The following is a 20,881-nucleotide window of genomic DNA, read 5'->3' on the forward strand; positions in this document are numbered from 1 at the left end:
GATAACTTGACTTCCTCTTTTCCTATTTGGATACCCCTGATTGCCTTCTCTTCTCTGATTGCTCTAGCCAGGACTTCCAATACCATATTGAACAGGAGGGGTGAGAGTGGGCATCCTTGTCTTGTTCCAGTTTTCAGGGGAAACAGTCCAATTTTTGTCTGTTTATGAGTATGCTGGCTGTGGGTTTCTCGTAGATGGCTTTTACTATTTTGAGGTATGTTCCCTGTATGCCTAGACGTTCAAGGGTTTTTATCAAGAAGGGGTGCTGGATTTTATCAAAAGCTTTTTCTGCATCTAATGATATGAAGCAGATGAAAGCAGCTTCTAAGCAAACTAAAAAAAGATACCGACTCCAACACCATCATAGCTGGGGACTTCAACACCCCACTCACAACCCTAGACAGATCATCACTACAAAAAATCAGCAACGAGATCCAAAACCTCAATGTGACTCTTGACCAAATGGACTTAATTAATACCTACAGAACCACCCCATCCAAAGACCACAGAGTATACATTCATCACCGCATGGGACATACTCTAAGATTGACCCCATACTTGGCTATAAATTAAGTATAAGCAAATTTAAAAGAACCAAAATTTTACCATGTAACTTCTTGAACCACAGTGGAATAAAAATAAACATCGACACCAACAAAGTCCCCCTAAAATCCACAGTGACATGGATACTAAACAGCATGATGCTAAACAACTCCTGGGCCAATGATGAAATCAAAACAGAGATCAAAAGGTATCTGGAAACAAATGAAAATGAAGAAACATCTTACCAAAATCTCTGGGATGCCATGAAAGCTGTAGTAAGTGGGGAATTTATATCCCTACAAATGCACATGAAGAAAATGGAAGGATCACAAATTAATAGCCTAACAAGCCACCTAAGGAAGCTGGAAAGCAAGACCACCAAAACCCTAATTTCAGCAGAAGAATCCAGATCACCAAAATAAAAGCTCAAATCCAGGACATAGAAAACTTTTTCTTTCTCAAGATTATTTTGGCTATTTGGGATCTGTTGTTATTCCATATTCATTTTAGAATTGTTTTACTATGTCTGGGAAAAAGTTTCTTTGCAGTTTTGATAGAGATGGCATTGAATCTGCAGAATCCTTTTGGACATTGTAACAATAATTCTTCCCGCACACAAACACAAGATATCTTTCCATTTATTTGTATCTTCTTCAATTTCTTTCACCAATGTTTCATAGTTTTCAGTGTACAGATCTTTCACTTCCCTAATTAAATTTATTCCTGAGCATTTCATTCTTTTTGATGTCTTCAAAAAAGAGATTGCTTTCTTGATTTCATTTTCAAATACATTGCTGTTGGTATAAAAAATGACGCTGGTACTTGTATCTTGATTTTTTGTACTACAACTTTGCTGATTCTTTTTTTCGTACGAACAGTTTTTGGTGGATTCTATGGAGTTTTCTATATATAGAATTATGTTACCTGCAAATGAATAATTTTACTTCTTCTTTTCCTATTTGGGTGCCCTTTATTTCTTTTTATCTGATTATTCTTGCTAGTACTTCCAGTATTATGTTGAATAGAAGTGATGAGAGTAGGAATTTTTGCCTTTTACCAGATCTTAGAAAAAAACACTTTCAGTTTTCCCCATTGATTATAATGTTAGCTATAGGCTTTTCATAAAGCGCCTTTATTATGATAAGATAATTTCCCTCTCTACCTATCTTTTTTAGATATTTTACCACAAAAGGATGTTGAATTTTATAAAACATTCTTCCTGCATTATTGAGGAGATAATATGGCTTTTATCCTTCATTCTGTTAATGTGATGTATCACAATGATTGGTGTATTAAGCCAACCTTGCATCCTAGAGATTGACCTTACCTTGTAATGGTATATAATCTTTTTGATGTATTGTTGAATTTGGTTTTTTGATTCCTTTTAATAATTCAATTTTGTGCTCTCCACTACTTGTTTAACTCTCTTTTCCATATGTTCAGATGTATAAGTTATTCTATTAATTCCTTCATCTTTGTGAAAACTTTCCTGGAGCCTTCTGACCATCTGTAGTCTGGACTGTCATGCTTGGGGCACAACTGTCATTCTAGGTTTTCCCTTTACCATCAGCACCAGGGATTCTATTCATCTGTCTCCTATTTGATTTATCTATTTTGTAAAAGAGGTTTGCTCCCTAATTTTAATGGGAAATATTCTATATTGGCTTTCTAAGAAAGGATACTTGCATGGGAAATGAAGTTTTTGAAGTTTTAATGTTTTTGTCAGACAAGTGAAAATGTTTTTAATTTTATTTAGATATTTAATTTTTCTATTTGTTTGGAAGATTATACAATTTTAGGCTGGGAATTATTTTTCCCAGAAATTTGAGGTCATTGCTCTATTATCTTCTAGGAAAACAAGTTCCAATTAAGTTGTCTGAAATCATAACCCATGCTTTGCTGGCAATCTATTTTTTTTCCCATGGAAATGTGTAGGGGCTATTCTTCTACCCAGTGTTCTAAATTACTCAGCAATGTCCATTGGTGGGGTTTGTCTTTATTCTTTTTGTTGAGTACTTACTGAGCTCTTTTGATTGGAAAACTCATGACCTAGGAAATATTTTAGAAGTTTTGGTCTAAATTTTATCCTGTATTTTCTCTGCTCTCTTTCTGAAGTTCCAGTTATTTGAAAGTTGGAACACCAGGTCAATAGCCTAATTTTTTAAATATTTTGTGTATGTCTCTTCTATTTTTCATCTCTTCTTGCTCTCGTCTATGAGAGACTTCCTCTATTTTATTTTCTAAATGTTCTTGAATTTCCTATTTTTGGTATCTTACTTTTTATTTCCAAAGGCTAATTTTTGTTGATTGATGTTCTTCTTTTTAAAAAAAATTATTACTATTATTTTCTTATCCTGTTTCATGATTGCAGTGTCTGTTCTTGTTTCTCTGAGTTTACTTTTGTTTTTCTTGATATTTGCTTTTGTCTGATATTTGTTTCCTGAAAGTTGCTTTTCTCTTCATTTGATTTCTGTATTTCTTGGTAAGAGGCTTTTCTCAGATTCCTAATAATCCTTCATTGTTGGCTCATATTTAAGAGAGGGACACTTTAAAGTTTACTGATGTGTAACAACTTTTTTTTTTCCTTCTTTTGAGTTGGAGTCTCACTCTGTCGCCCAGACTGGAATGCAATGGCCGCTCCTGGCCACCGCAGCCTCGACTTGCTGGGCTCCAGCGATCCTTCCACCTCAGCCTTCCAAGTAGCTGGAACTACAGGCGCACGCTACCACACCTGGCTAATTTTTAAAAATTTATTGTAGAGATGAGGTCTCGCCAAGTTGCCCAGGTGGGTCTCGAACCCGTGGGCTCAGGCAATCCACTCTCTTCAGCCTCCCAAAGGCGTGGGATTACAGGCTGAGCCACCGAGCCCGGCTGTGTAACAACTTATTGACAATGGCTTTTACTTTGGGGTGATCAGATTGAGTTCTTTCTTTAGGAGATCCCAGTTATAAGTATCTAAGGTCTTTCCTTTTGAGCTGGTCCTAATACTTAGTGAAGCCAAATTTTAAGTTCCTGCCGGGATCATTTAGATCTAACCAGTGATCTAGGGACCCTGATGTGGAAAAAGTTATGGTGGAAGGGAACCAGGGCAGTTGTCTTCACATTCGGTGTCTGAATGTTTTTTAATCTGCCTGCTTCCAACATGATGCCCTACTCCTCAACACATTCCAGAGCTGCTTCTATACTAAGGTCTACTTGTTCTACTGACTTTGTAGAGCAGAGAAGGGGATCTAACTGCTCTTATAGCAAATTGTACCCAATGCCCCTCTTTTAGTCTTTTACTTCCACTTAACAGAAATACCTGGTACTACCGATTCCTGAGATGTTGGTGCAGCAGTGGGAGAAGTTTTGGTGGTGTAAATTGGTTGTTTTTCAGATTTCTTCACTGCCACCTTTCTCAGATCTGCTAAGTAAGTCACTAATAGTCTCCCGTTTTTCCCCGCCCCCACCTGTTACTGTTTAAAAATTATATGCTTTTCTTCAGGTTAGGACTTTTATATTTTAAAAAGAAATCCTTTTATTGGTGCTCTAGTGAGGTCTCTAGAGAAAGCAAAAATAAATACATATGTTATCAGCCATCTTTTAATTTATTTACACTCTTCTATGCACACATGATAACATAATTTCCTTAATTGTGAGAAATGCTGTCTGCTTTGTTTACTGCTTCATTGAGTACCCACAGTACCTGGCACATACTGTTTGCATGATAAATATTTATTGAGTGACTGATTACTGGCTGACAGACTAACTAACTAATGTGGTTGGTTAGATTTCTGGATAACTTAAAAGCTGCAAATCTGAAAATGACAGGGTTGTGGACATACCTACAATGAAGTATGTCTGAAAGACAAGAGATATAGGGTTTCTTTAATGATATTTTCATTATATTGTGTATTCGTTTGTATTTTTAAAGTGTTTCTTCTGGATAATTTGGTTAGAAATTTAAAAGGAAAATATAAACTGTTATTGAGATAACAGAAAATGCAAGGAAGAATATGATTGGTATAGCTAAAATACAGTCTATAGTGCCATTTTTTAAACTGAACCTGAATTTTTATTATATATTTTTTTCCCATTCAAATACATATATAATGTGAATAGAGTGATTTTCAATCTGTTCTAATTTCTTAATTTTCTTGGAGTTTAATTATTCCCTGTTGTCAGGATGGCAAATTCCTAGCACTGTTTTAATGTCTCAATTTTGCTCCATAAGGTATTTAAAGTATGTTTTTGTACATAAGAATGAAACTAATTCCCCAATGATGATTCCCCATGCTCTTTCTGGGCACTGATTCCATACTCATTTAATTAAATTGATTTGAAATTTAGTTTTCTGTTGCTATTTTATTCTTCATGTCAACTTTACCATAGCAGAAAACATTTTCATTTTCATGCCATTTTGGTAAAGTGTGTAACCTTGCACCTATCTTATAGTTAGTTAATTTATAGATTATAAATTGAAAAGATAAGTAAAGTGATTTTTTTTAAAAGGGCACAGAGAAAAATTCATGATGAAGGCATAATTTTAATTCACTTGAATTTCTGGTGCATTTGTTTTAGTCTAGTGAGTGGTACCCTTGCCTGTAGATAAATGTTAATAATTCTACACACTTAAGGGAAAGAATAGCATTTCTACCGTTAACAGTAGTAGACATAAAACCCCAAAATATAGAAAGATAGAGTAGGTAATCAAAGGCATCATATGCTACTTCAAGACGATCTTAATATGAAATATTTAATTTTTTCCCTTTTTCAAGTAGAATAGATCATTCATTTGATAATAGACATGATTTAGGAAGATTCTAAGTAAAGAAGTTACAGGTATGGTTCCTTGTCCTTAATAGCCTCCAGTAATTAATCATGAATAAACTTGTAATGACTTAGAGCATCCGTATTTGTTTTAAGTTTATGAAATATAACTTCTCCCAAAAGAGAGGAGTATACTAGTGATGGTACTGCAAATTTAAAATATAACATCTGCTTATCTGAAAATATTATCTTTTTCCTTTAGAATGTCTAAGTCAGAGGCATGCATTCCTATTAAAAAAACAAAACAAAACAAAACAAAAAAACCCTGGATCCCTGAATGGGTTTTCTGATTATTGCCTTGAATGACTTCTTACTTTGCTTTCTTTCTTTTCTTCTTTGTTTTTGTTTGTTTTTTACTTTGTTTCTGCCCTGTCCCTCCTTCACCTTCTCTTTACCCCTCTCCACCCATCCACTCTCTGCTGGCAAGGGAAGATTGTCCTCTCAGGCAAGGACAGGAAGGAAAGTGAACAGCAATCCCGTGAGGCCGAAGCTAATGGGGGCTTTGCAGATCTTTCAGCAAGGGCTGTCAATGATAATCGTGCAGTAGAGGGCTCCTCTAACGGGCACTCTGACCTCTCGGTAAACTATTTGTTTGTCCTTGTATTGATTAAGAAAACAAGTCACAAGCCTGTAACTCCTTCTCAACCAGGGCATTGCTTTTAAGATAATCTTCCACATTTAAAACATACTAACTCAGAAAACCCCAGATCCTTGACTTTGTTTTCATCTGCATGAAAGATCATGAAAGAGTCCGGTAAACCAAATAATTGATAATATTAAAACAGAATCCCCGAAAAAAATCAGAGGATGCTTTCAGATTTATATTTTTTAAAGAACATGAATCACAAATTTTAATAATCTATGTCATACCCCCAAATATTAAACCATCTAGAACAAGCATTCTTATTGATTATAAGTACCTAAAGATTTTAAAGCATTTATTTATTTATACCTTTTCTAAAAACCATTTAGTATCATTTACATTGTGGCTGCGGAAAAGTACTCTTTTGAAATATTTGAACAAACTGACGCTTTTGCTTTCCTTAGTATGTAATATAGAGTCTACTTTTTTCCCTCATGCCACAGTATACTAAAGTAAAACTCAAGGACCCAAGGCAACTTGATCACTTGCAAGTATGATTCTAGATAAACCTTATGGTAGAGAGAGACCTCCAAGTTGCATACATATTGACATTGCTTAATAAAAACTTCTGGAATAATGGTGCTTCTGGTTGTGTTTCCAATAGCAGTGTGATTGCAGCACACTGTGGATTAAGTTACCGATCCTTTGAATTCTGACCTTCTGTCTAAAACGGCTTTAGAGGTTACTCTTTTTTTTTTTCCGATTTGAGAGACTGGAGGAGGAAAATGTTAATGCTCCCTGAAGGAGGAAAAAAATTCTATAGGTTATTAGATTTGGGGGTTCCCCCCTCCTTGGCAATTCCTTTGTAACAATAATAGAGCTTCTTGATTCTGAATACTTAAACTATACCTCCAAATGCATCAGTAAACTTGGAGTGCATTTTGAATATAATTATTTCTTCAGTGAACAAATCAAGTGTTTATGACATAATAGCTATTAAGATCAAAGCATACCCATTGTATAACTGAAATTATGGGAAGCAAAATGTAAGAAATTGATATAACTATGAAGCAAGTTGTCTAAATTATTGCTTGTTGTAAACTCAGACTTAGCTTCTCCTTTTTAGCATAAAGAAATAGTTGGAAATATTTATAACCTCTACTTTAGGAAGATAATCACATTTTTAAAAATAATTTTTAAAAAACATATATCCTGGTTTGATCATATCACATGTTTTAATTGACCATTTAATATACTTTTATTTTTAAACCGGTAAACTAACTTGTGATATATGTTAAAGAATGATCAGATATTATATATATATGAATTCATGAATTTTATGAGATATTATCTTGCTCCAAAATGATAATACGACTAAGAGACATTAATGCCCCATTGATCCATCTACTGTTTGGAGGGGACTTTGATGGTGCTAGAAAAAATGAAGCAGATTCCAGAACAAATAGATAGTGGGAAAAAAAACCCCATATTTTTGAAAAGCAGGATTCATAAAAATATAAAATGCCCAGAACAGTGCCTGGTACATAGTAAGCACTTAATAAATGCAAATTCCCTTATTTTTCCTCCATAAACTATTCATTGTTTCTGAACTCAGCTGTCATGGAACCTGGAAAACACAAAGCAAATTTCCAGATCCTCTTACATGTCATGGGAGGTGCTGACAAGATTGGTTTTGTCCATTTTTAGGGAAAAAAAAAATGTTGAAGAGGAGATAACCTGGATTTTTTAGGTTGCTTCATGTCAACAGAAACCCATTTTACAGTGTGAGAAAGCAAAATAGCTTATTGCTGAGATTAAACACAAGCTTCCAAGACCAATTATTTACATATTTTTGGCAGAAGGAAGAAAAGGTAACTCTGCCATTTTGGAAAGTCAGTTGGTTTTAAGATAGAAAATCTGTTGTGTCAAATTTTTCTTAAAGTAACTATATCATCTTGTTTCCTTTTCTTAAAAATTTACCATTTCTTTTGCTATCACTATTTCAAGAAGTGTTGTTCAAAGTTTTTATTAAGAATAATAATTTTTTTAAAAAACATTCTATAGACAGTCATTACTACATAGGATAACAAGTTTCCCACCCTATGTAAATAAATGGATATTATTCACATATAAGAGCCAATGTGCTTATTTGGGGGTCGGGAAATAGGTTATATTTTCATATTGTGTTCGTATAAAGATGGTAACATTTACTAAAATAATTTTCCCGTGGTACAGTTAATAGTTAGTAATTACCCCCTTAACTTTACTGGTAAAATCTATTCATGTTTGAGTCTGAATGGAAAACATTTAGCAAAATGCTGGTAGACATTCAGTTTAGCGGATTTAATATCATTCTTAAAATAAATAGAGGATGTTTTAGTTGGTTGCGTTTCAACAGAAGGTTCCTTGGAGCAGGACCCTCATTCTGGGTTTCATGCCAGTGTAGGAGCAGGTCAGGGTAGTGACCACTCCAAACGCCAGTGAGGACTATAATGTCAGGCATATGGATGCGATTCCAAAGGTTCCATAAAGAAGGCAGAAATGTAATGCCATGGTATAGACCACAAGAAAAAGATATTTACTTAGAATAGCAGAAGAACTAGAAGTATAGTATTGTGGAATACTCTATATGCCATTCTACTTCGAGCAGCTTGAACTGAAAAATGTTGAATATTTCCAGATATTGATTTTAATAATGTGGAAGATATCAAGAATAGGATTTCACTTTTGAAAAGAAAAATACTGGTCTTTAAGTGCTGATTATATTTTGCAACTTACTATACCATTATTCTTGAGAAATAAACATCTTATAAGAAATGTACAAAGAGATTAGTAAACCGTTGGACCAAGTAATAGCATGTATAGTGACTTTTTAAATTATTTCAAAGTAAACACAGATAGAAGAAAAATAACTTCAAGGTGCATCTTTTATTGAAAACTTCATAGCTAGTCAATAACTTTATTATAATTATTGGAGTGAAAAAGGGAAAGAGATGTTTATTGTGTTTTACCCTTTGTTTTCTCAATGAGTAAAACATTTGAGAAATGTTGTTTAATTTGATTAATCAATTGTTTACTCATGAAGCTTTAGAGAAGTTCCAAGTTATCTTTTAGACTGTTCTAATGATTCCCTTGTATCTGCCCTTGTCTTTTTAAAAAAAAAATGTAGAAATTAAGGACATTTGTTAACATTTGTGATCATGCCTTTATTTAAAATTTTCTGTTAATCTAAAAGCACTGAATATTTTAATTAGAATTGCAGACTTTTCCTACACAGCCAGGAACATATCTAGGCAACAGCTGGCTCTGTCGTATACAACCTATTTTGAGATACAATATATGAAAGATATTGTCTCTTTGAGGTATTTAAAATTTAATTGTAGATGAATATTTCAAGTGTTTTCTTTTTTCCAGATTATGTATTTTTTTGTCTTATCAGGGAAAAGCGTATTAAAACTTTTAAAAACTCCTATTCATATGTTTACTTGTTGAGATTTCTGCAGCAAATATCAAATAGTAGTATTTTCTTCTATTACCTGTTTTTAGGTAATAGTAAATACTCAGCAAATTTTCCTAAAGTTTGATGTAATATGTATGATTGTATATGGGGAAAAATTTAGTCCTTAGAGTATATGATTAAGTTACATAATTATAGTTGGTGAAGATTAAGAAATAGGAAGTTAACGATACACTACAAACTGGGCTTAATTGTTGGTTTTTTATCATAGAATAACTTATATTTGCTTTAAGTTGTATGCTTTAAGTTGGATTACACATTTGATATTCTAAAGTAGTAACCGTACAAAATTTATGGGTAAACATGTGATTGTTTTTAATCCAGCTAATTTTGCTTTAGGAAAAGGAAGCTATTTAAAAATGGAAAATGTGCACATGAATATTCCTTTTAGCCAATTGCTAAGCTCATTGTTATGCTCATAATTATGAAGCATAAGCTATATCATATCAATTAGTGATCACATTTCATTCATCATGCTTTTCCTAATTTTCTTCATAATTACATGCATCATTAATTTTATTTTGCTTGGTTATATAAGTAGAAATAACTGAATGTCAATATAAAAACATGGAATATGATAAATTTGACTATGATATAGGCAAGTAATTTGTCTATAAAGTGATATACGTTACATGACATTCCTGCTGTTTTGACTTCATATAGTTTGTGTGTTCTGAATTTGCCAATATCATCTTTTATGGATGAGAAAAGTAATATTTTACGTTTTTATAGCTAAAATAAATTTTCAACTATGAGAAGCACGGGGAAAATAGCTGAATGTTAAGTTTCAAATAGGGGTTTATTTCTCTAGCCAGCACCTCACGTTTTAGATTTTATGCAGCTTAGAAATAAATAAGGTTGCAAAAGCAATTAATTTACCATTACATTCTATCTGACAACACTAGAAATCTCCATTACAGGCTGTATTTTATTTTCTGCATATGTGCTTTTGTCTATTGAATAACTGATATTTCTGGCCTGAGAAAGTGCTTTAGGTGGTAATGTAATTCTATTTCTGCTGCATATATGAACAGATCCAATAGCAATCAACTGGTTTTTAACCTAGCTTCCCAAATATGGTAGCTGACTAGCCCATGATTCCTTGCTGGTATTATACAAAATAAAATCCTAGGTGAGTTTGCAGTTTAAGTTGTCTCTTAGGTTTGATAAAGCGTTATTTTCTGAGGAATTTAGATTGGTATACTTTCTGTATTGAATTTTAGTCATTAGAAACTTTTTGGTTTGTTTTGTTTGCATCAGAATGGTGCTTTACAAATTAGCAAAGTAAAGGTAAGACTGTGTCTATCTGTTTTATTAGTTGATAAACTGGAAATGTATTATAAAATCAATTAAGAATTACTGTGATTTTAAAACGTTTTTTTCACGTCAAGCAAGAGCCTAAAAAAAAAAAAGGGATGCTTTGTTTTTTAACAAAATACCCAAATAAGTATTATAGTATTATATCGGTGATGACAAAACAGTTTTAAGGCAAATCCAATGAGTATAAAGGTCGTATTTTAGAGCACAAAAATGGTTATGGTGAGTGACTAAAATAAACATTTGTATTTGCCAATGGGCAAAGGGCTGGCAAATTAAAATATAATTATTAGTCACAAAAGTGATGCCCTCTTTAAATATTTGAAATCTGCATAATGGCTAAGTCATTGACTTATAACTGAAGTTATGTACTGCAGAAAACCTACCTTCACTGAAGCTCAGCTCTGTAGGTGAGCTCTCACCATGCATGGATTCTGAGTTTAGTTAGAAATTTTTAAATTAATAAGCTGTAAAGAAAGTTCTAGATAAAATGAATCATTTATCAAAAGTCATTTACAAATATTAACACTGAAATATTATGTGGTTCATATCCAACAAATTGTTCATTGAAGACTCGCCATTCTAGAAATCATTGCAGAATCATCCTCCAGGCTTTCATTATTAAACTGATAACAACTTACACATTTGCTTTTACTCCCTCTTAAAAAAAAAAACAAAAAAAAAACTATTCTATCCTCTCCCTTCCCCCTCTTCACCCCCCACCCCCACCCTTCCCCAGACTTGTTACAATATTGGGTACATTAGGGGGGAAAAAAAAATCTGAAAAGTATTGATTCCCCAGGTTTTAGGGCCTGAAAAAAAGTTTTGAAAAAGTATAAAAGATAACGTGTAACTACTCCCCAAAGATCTTAATTGGTAGCCCCTGCAGCAAGAGGATGTGTGTGCGTGTTGACAGTGCCTCTGAGAAGTTATTCTCACACAGCTGTTTATTCAGATAGCGTGGGGCGCGTTCATTTACATAATAAATTTTTTTTTTTTAAGCGGCGATGTTGAGTCAGACAGAGCAGGGCTCCTTTCAATTGTTGCATTTAAACCAATAAGGTTAGGACAAGAGAATAGCTGTGGTTTGCGTTGCAAAAACAAAAAGAGCCCCGAGGCTCCATGGGCAGACCTACAAGGCTGCGCAAACAAATCGAGGGATGAGATTCTGCTGTTTCTTTGTCTGGGGTTCTCAGATGCTATCTGCGGCTGCCGGTCGGTGGGCCAAGAGCGCAGGGCGCAGAACGGTTCCCCAACACAACGGTGGGAGCCGATGGCTCCGAGCTTGGGGCGAGGTCGAAACTCTCCAGTGCCACTTCCGACTCTGAGCCTTCCTGTTGCCGTCCACTGCGGCGGTTTTCTTCCTGGGGAAAGCGTCCTCGCTCAGTCGCTGGGCAGCCCGAGCCTGCAGCGGCGGCCAGGCGCCCGCCCCCCGCGCCCAGGCTCACCCCTGCACCGGCGCTCCGCTCCCAGCAGCGCCGCGGCCGCACCGGAGCGCCTGAGCCTTCGCGCGTCCCCAGCCAGGAGCAAAACTATGTCAGGAATGGAGCTTTGCTAAACCAGAAAATTCGAAGGAGCGCAGGAAGCTGGTGGATGCAGCAGATGTAAGCGCTGTAAGTACAAGCTGACTGTTTGAAAAATTGTAGTGACTGACAACAGCTGTCCTGTGGGCAAAGCCCAGGATAACAGGAGCGCTTTTATTATTGTTTGGATTTGTTTGCAAAGAACAACATTATGGCACGGGGAAAAGATGACACTCCGTAGCTAGTACTTGAATAGCCGCGGGGTTCCATCCTAAAAGTATAATTCCTAACCTCCAAATTATCTGAGCGATTAGGATCATTAAGAGATAATTACAAATTAATTGTTAGCAATTACTTGTGCTATGGTCTGTATAAATAAATATACAGGGCCATATTCTTGGAGGGAGATTACTTCTTATCTCTTTTCTGAATTGCTGCACAAATCTCAATATATTGAGTTGTTGAGTAAAGCGGTACATATGCGTCCATTATAACACATGCATAACTTTTCTTATACTCTTTAATTTGATATAAAATAAAAAACGAGGACGGGTTTACTATTTGAAAGGACCGCACATAACAACAATAAATTGATAACCCTTTTTAAAGAAGGAAATCCTTTTGGTTCAATAAACGAAATTTCCCAAACATTATAGTAAACAGGCTTATCTTCAAAAAGTTATATAATAAACATTTGCCTAATGAATATATTTTTCGCTTGTTAACACTTTATATGACTTGACTGGACCTTGGAATTAAAAACAAGATTCTTAAGCTTTTGAATTATTATTGAAAATATTTGCCATTCAAAATCAGTGTATGAATTGTTAATGACTCAAGGGCTTATATTTCTTGGGAGGAGTTTTTGAACATATTTAAACATAGCATTTGCAAGAATTCAATACATTCAGAGCTGTCATTGAATTTATACAAGTGTTTTTATGTTTCACTTCTTAGAATGGCAAGGGGTACAAAAAGTCAGTAAAGTACATAGCGTAGTTTTATAGGTTTGGGATTTTTTTATAATGTGTTTTTCAGAGTAGGTTTTACTTTATGCTTCTGTCTCTCTTTCACCCCACCAGTTGGGGGTCTGAGGACATGTTCACATGAATAGTCATGTTTTTGCATTATCAAATATTTGATATTTGACTTTTTCCACGGTTGAGTTCTCCTAAGGCCCAAAGTATTCAGTAAGTGAGCAAGCAGCCATGGATTTTCAATCTTTGAAAATTCTTTGCGGTGACAGACATAGAAGCCTAATTGAGCCACTGTTCAGTTTTAGAGTGCCAAATGGAAGTCAACTGCTATGTGAGTTTCATAGACATGATAAATGATTTTCTCACAAGAAAATTCCCACTTGAATGAGAATTCTATAAGAATACGTTGGAAAGAAGAAAAACACTTGCAGCAAGAATGAAATCACTTGTTTAATCAAATATCGAAAGTATTTCATTCAACATTTTAAATAAAGCCTAATTTTGAAAAAAAATTTTAAGTAATAGGTAGAGTCAATGTGGTTTAAATGCCTAGTTGTTTCTGATTTCATGAAGATTCATTTTGTCTCATATGACATTAAAATAAACCGCAGTGATACTATAGCATTGATTTTTATGGAGTCTTTGATAAAGAAGGAAATACAGTGTTAACATTTTAAAAGAAATCTACCTCTCCCTAGAAGTTTATTTCAATCTTAGGTTCAGGTTTTTATTTTAAAATTTTAAGTTTTTATTTACAGCACTGATGCTGTAAATAAAACCATTGAAGATAACCATTGAGCAGACATTTTAGCAAGAATGTATTTGGCTTAAAACGCAGATTTATGGCTAAGGATTTTTTAATTTTTAATTTTTTAATAAAATATATTCTGATTAGAAAATTGCCATTGTCTTTCAGATTTAGGAGTACTCAGGTTGATCTGTGGTTGGACAAAGCTAGCTGGCCTGCCAACTCTATTTATTTAGATAAGTTCAGTACTTTCACTTTGAAAATTTCTTTTCATTTTGAAAAAAAAAGTTTTAAATTATAGTCATTTTATAAAAATTGCTTCTAGCAAGCAAAAAAGCCTGTGGAAAACCCATAATTTAGACAAGTACCTACATTTTATTTGCTCTGTGCTGCTGAGATTTAGAATCCCTTTCCATTTACAGTTTACTTTTCACAGAACATTATTAACTTTTTGGCTTCATGCATGATCTTCTGTCAGATGCTTTTGATTTGTAATTTAGCAAAGTATAATAAACAGTGCAAAAGTCATGAATTTTGTTCTGCATCCTGAGCTCTGTGGTAGGGAAAATGTGATAAAATGTGTACCTTAAGTCTTGTTTGATGATCTCTCAAAGCAAGTTTGCCTTCTGGAAATAATTTCTGGGGTTGAAGAGCATGGTATTAACAGATTTAATGTGGCTATTCAATGGATTGGCGAAGTACTATGTGAGGTTTAACAAAATGAGAGAGACAAATTGAACATCAACAAAAGTTACATCTGTGAAGAATTATAAATTTAATTAGAAAAAAGGCAAACTTAAAAGACCTCATTAACTAATCAGAAGTCAAAGTTACTAGTTGAGGATTCTTGAATTTGAATTCTAAGAAGTTGTGCTATCTTTTTTCTCTTTGTATTTTCACAGCTCTGTCAATATGCTACTATGAGTATTCTGTACAATGAGTTTTTAGAAGCATAAAAGTGAAATGACTTCATTGTCATATAAAATGACCATTTATTATGTTATGAGAAACATTTTTGCAGTCATAGAAGTATCTGAATTAAAAATACCAGATTAGAAGCCAATAAACACATTAAAGTTTATGGATATATAGCAGAAAACGTGAGCTTACTGAATGCCTAACATCACTTTCCTGGAAACCATGAAGCAATTTTTTTTCTCTTTTGAACAGAAATATCCGTAATTAATTATTTTTGAAACACATTATGGTTTTGTACCTTTACAACACAGAATCGTCCAGCGATATTGTCAAACATGAGAGAAAAATCAACAGCAATCAGAAATAGGTGTTCTTTTTAGATAAGTCATTATAAGAGTACGTTTCCTTCTGCACTGTAATCTTGTACTACACATAAAAAACTAAAAGCATGTGAAGTGTAGCATTTTGTAAACTGTAACTAATTTTGCTCACATCTGTGTCTAATTGTTGTCTGCATTCGCATTCTTGAGAGTAGATTTATTTTTCCTGGACCACGATGTGGATTCAGCTGACCAGCCTAAGTGAGGATTAGTTGTTTTAAAGTTATTTTGATTAAAGAGTCATTTTTAAATACAGTAACACACAACACATGGTTTAAATAATCCTCGAGACACAAAAGAATATATCTGAAGTATACTTAATGAAATGTAGATCATGGATATAGACTTTCAAAATTGTAGTGTATGAACATACAGTAGAGAATGAATTGAGCCAGCAGAATAGGAATATGTTGTCATGAAAATGCATTTTTTCAGCGAGAAAATGTGTTATAATAATTTTTGTTTTGAAGTTCATTTTTTCTTTATTAATAACAGTTTTACCTTGGAATTTAAATATGATAGGTTAAACTTCACATGTAAATATAACCAAACTTTTAACCAATGAAACTAAAGTTGTATTTCCAGGATTGTGCTTTCTAGCGAATGTTAAAATGGAAATGTATTTTAACATTTAACAGAAAGTATGCTTTAAGTACTCTTTCACATAATTAAGCTAGGAGAGTTCTTAAAACTAAGTTAGTTCTCACCTATAATTTATTCCAGGTGTATAAAAGTGGAGGCAAAAAGAGGGGAAAAAAAGGAAATTTATCCTTGAGGTATATTGCTGCAGTTTCTAAAGGAACCCATTTAATCTTATATGAGAACCTGAATTTTAAGAAAAAATTGCAGAAGTTTGTTATCACAAAATGACACCTCTGCAGACACTAAAATTTGATTTTTATTTTATACTCATGTATCTTTTAAAAACTGTTTTGTATCCCGCACATATTATAGAAATGCATACCTAGAAATTTCACATAACGTTAAGCTAACACATTTAGGCTTTAATGATGCTTTATTCTTGCTAGAAAGCTAGTATTTCTTAACTTCATAAATCATCATTAAAAAAATAACAGGACTCAACAGAAGATGTTTGGCTGGATAACTGTAATGCCATTTGAGATGCTTCAGGTCTCATCTTTGTTCTGTAGCCCTAATTGATGTCAGTTCAGGTTGAATGAAAATGCACATCAAAGATTTGGAATTCTGAGCCATTTTAAATGTTAGGCAGAATGCTCTTTCCTACCAAGGCGTCAGCTTGAGCCTGCAATCCAGCAGCCTCATCTCACCTGAGCTTCATTACCTGCTGGTCCTTTGAGCTGCTTCTGGAAGGGCAGCGACCATCAAAATCTGAGTGTTAAGATGTTCAGTGAAACCCTAAATAACAGATTGGTCTAGAGTCAAGAGACTAACTGGTTAACTGGGATGGTAAATGATCTGATTATTAAACTTTCCATTCTCTTCCTTGGTTTAAAAGGTGAAAGATCCACCCCCAAAAAGCTAACTACTTTTCCTATTTTTCTGGGCAGAACTGAATAAGACTCATTGAATTTTAGTTAGACGTGGGTAAATGACCGCCTTACTCAATGGAGTGACTTTGGGAATGTAAAGTCGCCTGTGCCATTTAGAGTCAGTCCTGCATTACCTGAAAGTTGCCCAGAAGCTGTTTCCGTGAATGTTAAATGACAAATAGCCAATGCAGGAGAAAATCATTATGATAAGGATAAGAAACTGTCAGAAGTCAAAGGGGTGGGTGGGAGCTCTGTTTCAGCTGGTGATAACAGAAGATGAAAGATCTTCTGAGGATGCTGGAGGATTACTGCTTGAACTACTGCTGTTAAACATGCTCATTTTGTTAATAGCTATTTTTTTTCCAAGCACCTTTTTCAAGCTGCCTAGGCAAGGCTGCTTTGCATGTTGATTGGGGGAGGGGTAATCCCGTTTGCAGCTGTCATAGGCCAGTGATGAATCACTATCCCGTCATTTGGCCGCCTTCCCCCCTGACAAGGGGAGGAGGATAGACCTGCAGGAGGAAACAACAGTTGAGACCTCAACTTAAAGACAATATGCCTTTCACTGCTGCAGTATCCTCCTTTTTCTCTTTTGGTTAAAAGAGAGCATTGTCGTTCTCAGCCATGTGCTCTGTATAATTAAGAGCTGACACTGAAGCAGAGTAACAACAGCTTCTAATTTTTTACCCCTAATCACAGGTGCAAACATCTCAAACCAGTTCAGATGTTGCTGTTTCCTCAAGTTGCAGGTAAGGATATTGCTGATATTTGACATTTTTGGAGATTACCTTTCTGTGACCCATATCTATTTTTGTCTAGTATTTCTTAATATTTCTATTAATAGCAACAGCCTCAGTTGGAAATTACTTAACAGTTTGTGTGTGTGTGTGTGTGTGTGTGCTTGTAAAAAAAATTTTAAGTATGTAGAAAGGGAATAGGAGCCTTGGTTTGAAAATGATTATGGGCTATAGTTTCTGGTGTTAGGAAAACTGTGAATGGGTAATGAGAATTAGGAGGAAAGAAATTGAATTTAAAACCACTTCTAGTTTGAATTCAGAAGATTTGGGGAAGTAAAAACTCGCTTTAAAAGTTAAATAGTTCATATTAAGCTGTTTTAAAAACTGATATCCACAGCCAACTTAAGTGCAGTCTCTAAATTAAAATGACTGTAGTTTATGACCTAGTAGGGGTGAGAAGCACATAGTCTTAGCTTTATAATAGTATTTATTAGCTTTATATATTAAACTTCCCTTCCCCATTTAAAACATATAAAGTTGAAAGAAAAGTAAATTGAAACTAGACTTAAAAAAAAAATTGACTGTCAGAAAACAACAGTATCTAGGTGTGCTTTTAGTGACTTTAAATGAATCGTCTTCTCTCTTCATTAATAGAATATTAAATGTACATGAATAGTTCTGAAGTTGAGAACATGAGTAGTGGCTTTTTACCTTTTATAGAATAGGAAACTGCTGAGTCTAAGAACTTTCAGGGGGCATGTAACTCTTTTTATATGGTAAAAATGCAAAATTATAGCACTGAAGTCAGATTGTTCTTATTTCTCTAAGTGACAGCTGAGGTATTCCTAGTGCTAATGCTCAGAGGGACTCACTGTATGTTGGCCTTATCCCTTTTCAATTGGGCACGCTGTATGTAATCCACAAAGCAAACAAATGAGCCGACATCATAATGTTTTAATGCTGCATTTGTTTCAAGGGAAACAGAGGAACAATTAAGTAGTTTGCCAGAGTAAACACATGCATCAGGACTATCTCATTCCCTGTCACTAGACTATAGGTTTCAAGTGTTTTATTTGGTTTGGAGACTCATTAAATTACAATTGAGTGCTAAATTATAAGGAAGTACCTAGTGCTAATTTATTAGATGAAACAGATCCTAAAGAAAAGTGGTATATTTCTACTATACCTATTTATAGTATTTGCCTTTTCTTTTAGAAAAGTAATGCCTATGGTTCTTTTTAATGTACAAAGAAAACCATGCCTGCATTTTTTTTTAGACAATTAAAATAGATGTCATTTTTTCACATTAGACATTGTGGCTTAGTGAACTGTATAAGAGAAAAAGTAATTTTAAAACATCATGTGAATGTTTGGCTGGATAAGTAAGGCAAGCGATATCGTTTAATAGTACACACAATGAAAGGATGATATGTCAAAATGCAAGATCAACTATTCTGAGTCTCAGAAAATAGATACAATAGGACTTTTGTGCGAGTGTGTTTTAAAGAAGGTGTCAAATCATTAGCGCATTAAATACTGGTGTTCTGTATTTGGTACATCTGTCAAACGGAAGGCTTCTTGTCTTTAGGTCTATGGAAATGCAGGATCTAACCAGCCCGCATAGCCGTCTGAGTGGTAGTAGCGAATCCCCCAGTGGCCCCAAACTCGATAACTCTCATATAAATAGTAATTCCATGACTCCCAATGGCACCGAAGGTGAGTGTCTGCCTTCTCACTGTTTACTTTGCACCTTGTTTCTTCATCAGGGTATGCTTTGCTGTTAGGTGGTTATGATTTCAGTTGTCAAATCCATGAAACTACTGTTATAGTTCTCCTTTTGGTAATAATTTGACTTATGAATCAGTATTCATTGTTAGTTAGGGGCTACACATTACCAGGTTCTTGTAAAATTGCGTAGGTTTTATTTTGCCTATTGCGTATTTACATACATGTGTGCATAACTTTTTTAACCTCTGAGTGTGTTTTATCTTCTTGTTAATGTCCACAGCATAGTGTCCATTTACGTTGTTTTTCTGTATAAGCAATGAAGAATTGGAATTATTTCCATTATTTTACTTTCTCTTTTGTTGCTAAATATAACCAAATATGTTTAAATGTAAACATTGGACTGGGTTATTTCTAAATATCAATGAAATAGTTTGTGAGCCTAGTGTTCTTGGGCTTTGGCCACTAAAATATGAATTAGTTAAAAAAAAGAAAACATTGTTTACAAAATATGCAACCACATTTGGAAGATATACCAATTTATTTACTATCTTAAAGATGAAATAGCATGCTTTAAACATAGTGCTATCAAAATTATGTTTGTGTAATTAGTACGTATGAGTATTTATGTACATTTTATTTATGAAATACCTACTTTAATTCATGTATACATAAGTTTAAACATTAAAGGTTTTATATATATTGCTCCCTGTTATGCGTATTTAGGTATTATGCATACTTCAACATATGGAAAGATATGTTACATGTTGCATTATATTTATTTCTACTTTAATCTATTGAAACATTACTTCTTCATAGATGATATTTTTGCTTATTTATTCCTTACTAAGGCTTGGGAACTTGATGAATCAGAGCCTAAGTTTCACTAGAAGTTCAATGAATCATCCATGTTAAAATTCCATCTAAAGGGAATACCCTTAACCATCATTTCCCAATCACTATAGTGATCTTTTATCTCACAGTTTTTAAAAGTAAACAAAATTAAATGTGATAAAGTGTCTTTTTTGGAGGAGTATTCCAATATGTATTAGTGAAGCCTTTTGAAACTTATGTTATGTAATTTATAATAATAGATAAAATATGAGATCAGTTGTTTCTGATGAGAGATGTTTTTAATTTTATACCAACAGTGATTATTTTTATGCATAACTATTCTGCATTTTTCTTTCAGAGTAAATATATTTCAGGTGTTTATGAAAAATGGTTGCTATCAAAAGTAAAAACTTTGCTGATGTTGCCAAAAAATTATCTCTGTATCAGGTGCCTTTCATCTGAAACTGCTTTCTTCCTATTTTGATAGGCAATCAAAGAGACATTTAAATTATTTATAGGAAAGTAATTCTAGTGTGTAGTGGATTTTATAGAACAAATAAAATGAAAGCAAGCGGTCCTCTTTCCTCTCCTTTTGGGATGTGACTTTAGGAGAAAGCATGCCGGTTGCTGAGGGTGGACTGGGAGTGGACACAGTCACACAGACCACTGCAGGTCCCTGTACCGGTGGGCCTCACGCATGTGTCATCATGCAGGGCAGCCACTGACCAGAGCATTAGAGGAGCCATGGGTGCAAACCAT

The 20,881-nt window shown here is 34.2% G+C and overlaps 1 protein-coding gene across 4 annotated transcripts in view; it reads left to right on the forward strand.

Moving 5' to 3' along the window:
* EYA1 (EYA transcriptional coactivator and phosphatase 1) overlaps positions 1 to 20,881 on the forward strand; it is a 333,490-nt gene that overhangs the window by 150,377 nt on the left and 162,232 nt on the right. For 3 of the 4 annotated variants that reach the window (XM_008054057.2, XM_008054059.2, XM_008054063.2), the window contains exons 1-3: positions 11,802 to 12,382; positions 17,526 to 17,575; positions 19,152 to 19,279. In XM_008054057.2, coding sequence (XP_008052248.1) covers positions 19,156 to 19,279 — 124 coding nt within the window. In that variant the 5' untranslated portion in view covers positions 11,802 to 12,382; positions 17,526 to 17,575; positions 19,152 to 19,155. Of the gene's footprint in view, positions 1 to 11,801; positions 12,383 to 17,525; positions 17,576 to 19,151; positions 19,280 to 20,881 lie in introns of those variants that run through there. The other variant, XM_021710442.1, reaches the window with a different exon arrangement.

The sequence above is a fragment of the Carlito syrichta genome, unplaced genomic scaffold (assembly GCF_000164805.1).
Source record: "Carlito syrichta isolate Samal-C Ts95f unplaced genomic scaffold, Tarsius_syrichta-2.0.1 Scaffold288986, whole genome shotgun sequence".
NCBI lineage: Eukaryota > Metazoa > Chordata > Mammalia > Primates > Tarsiidae > Carlito > Carlito syrichta.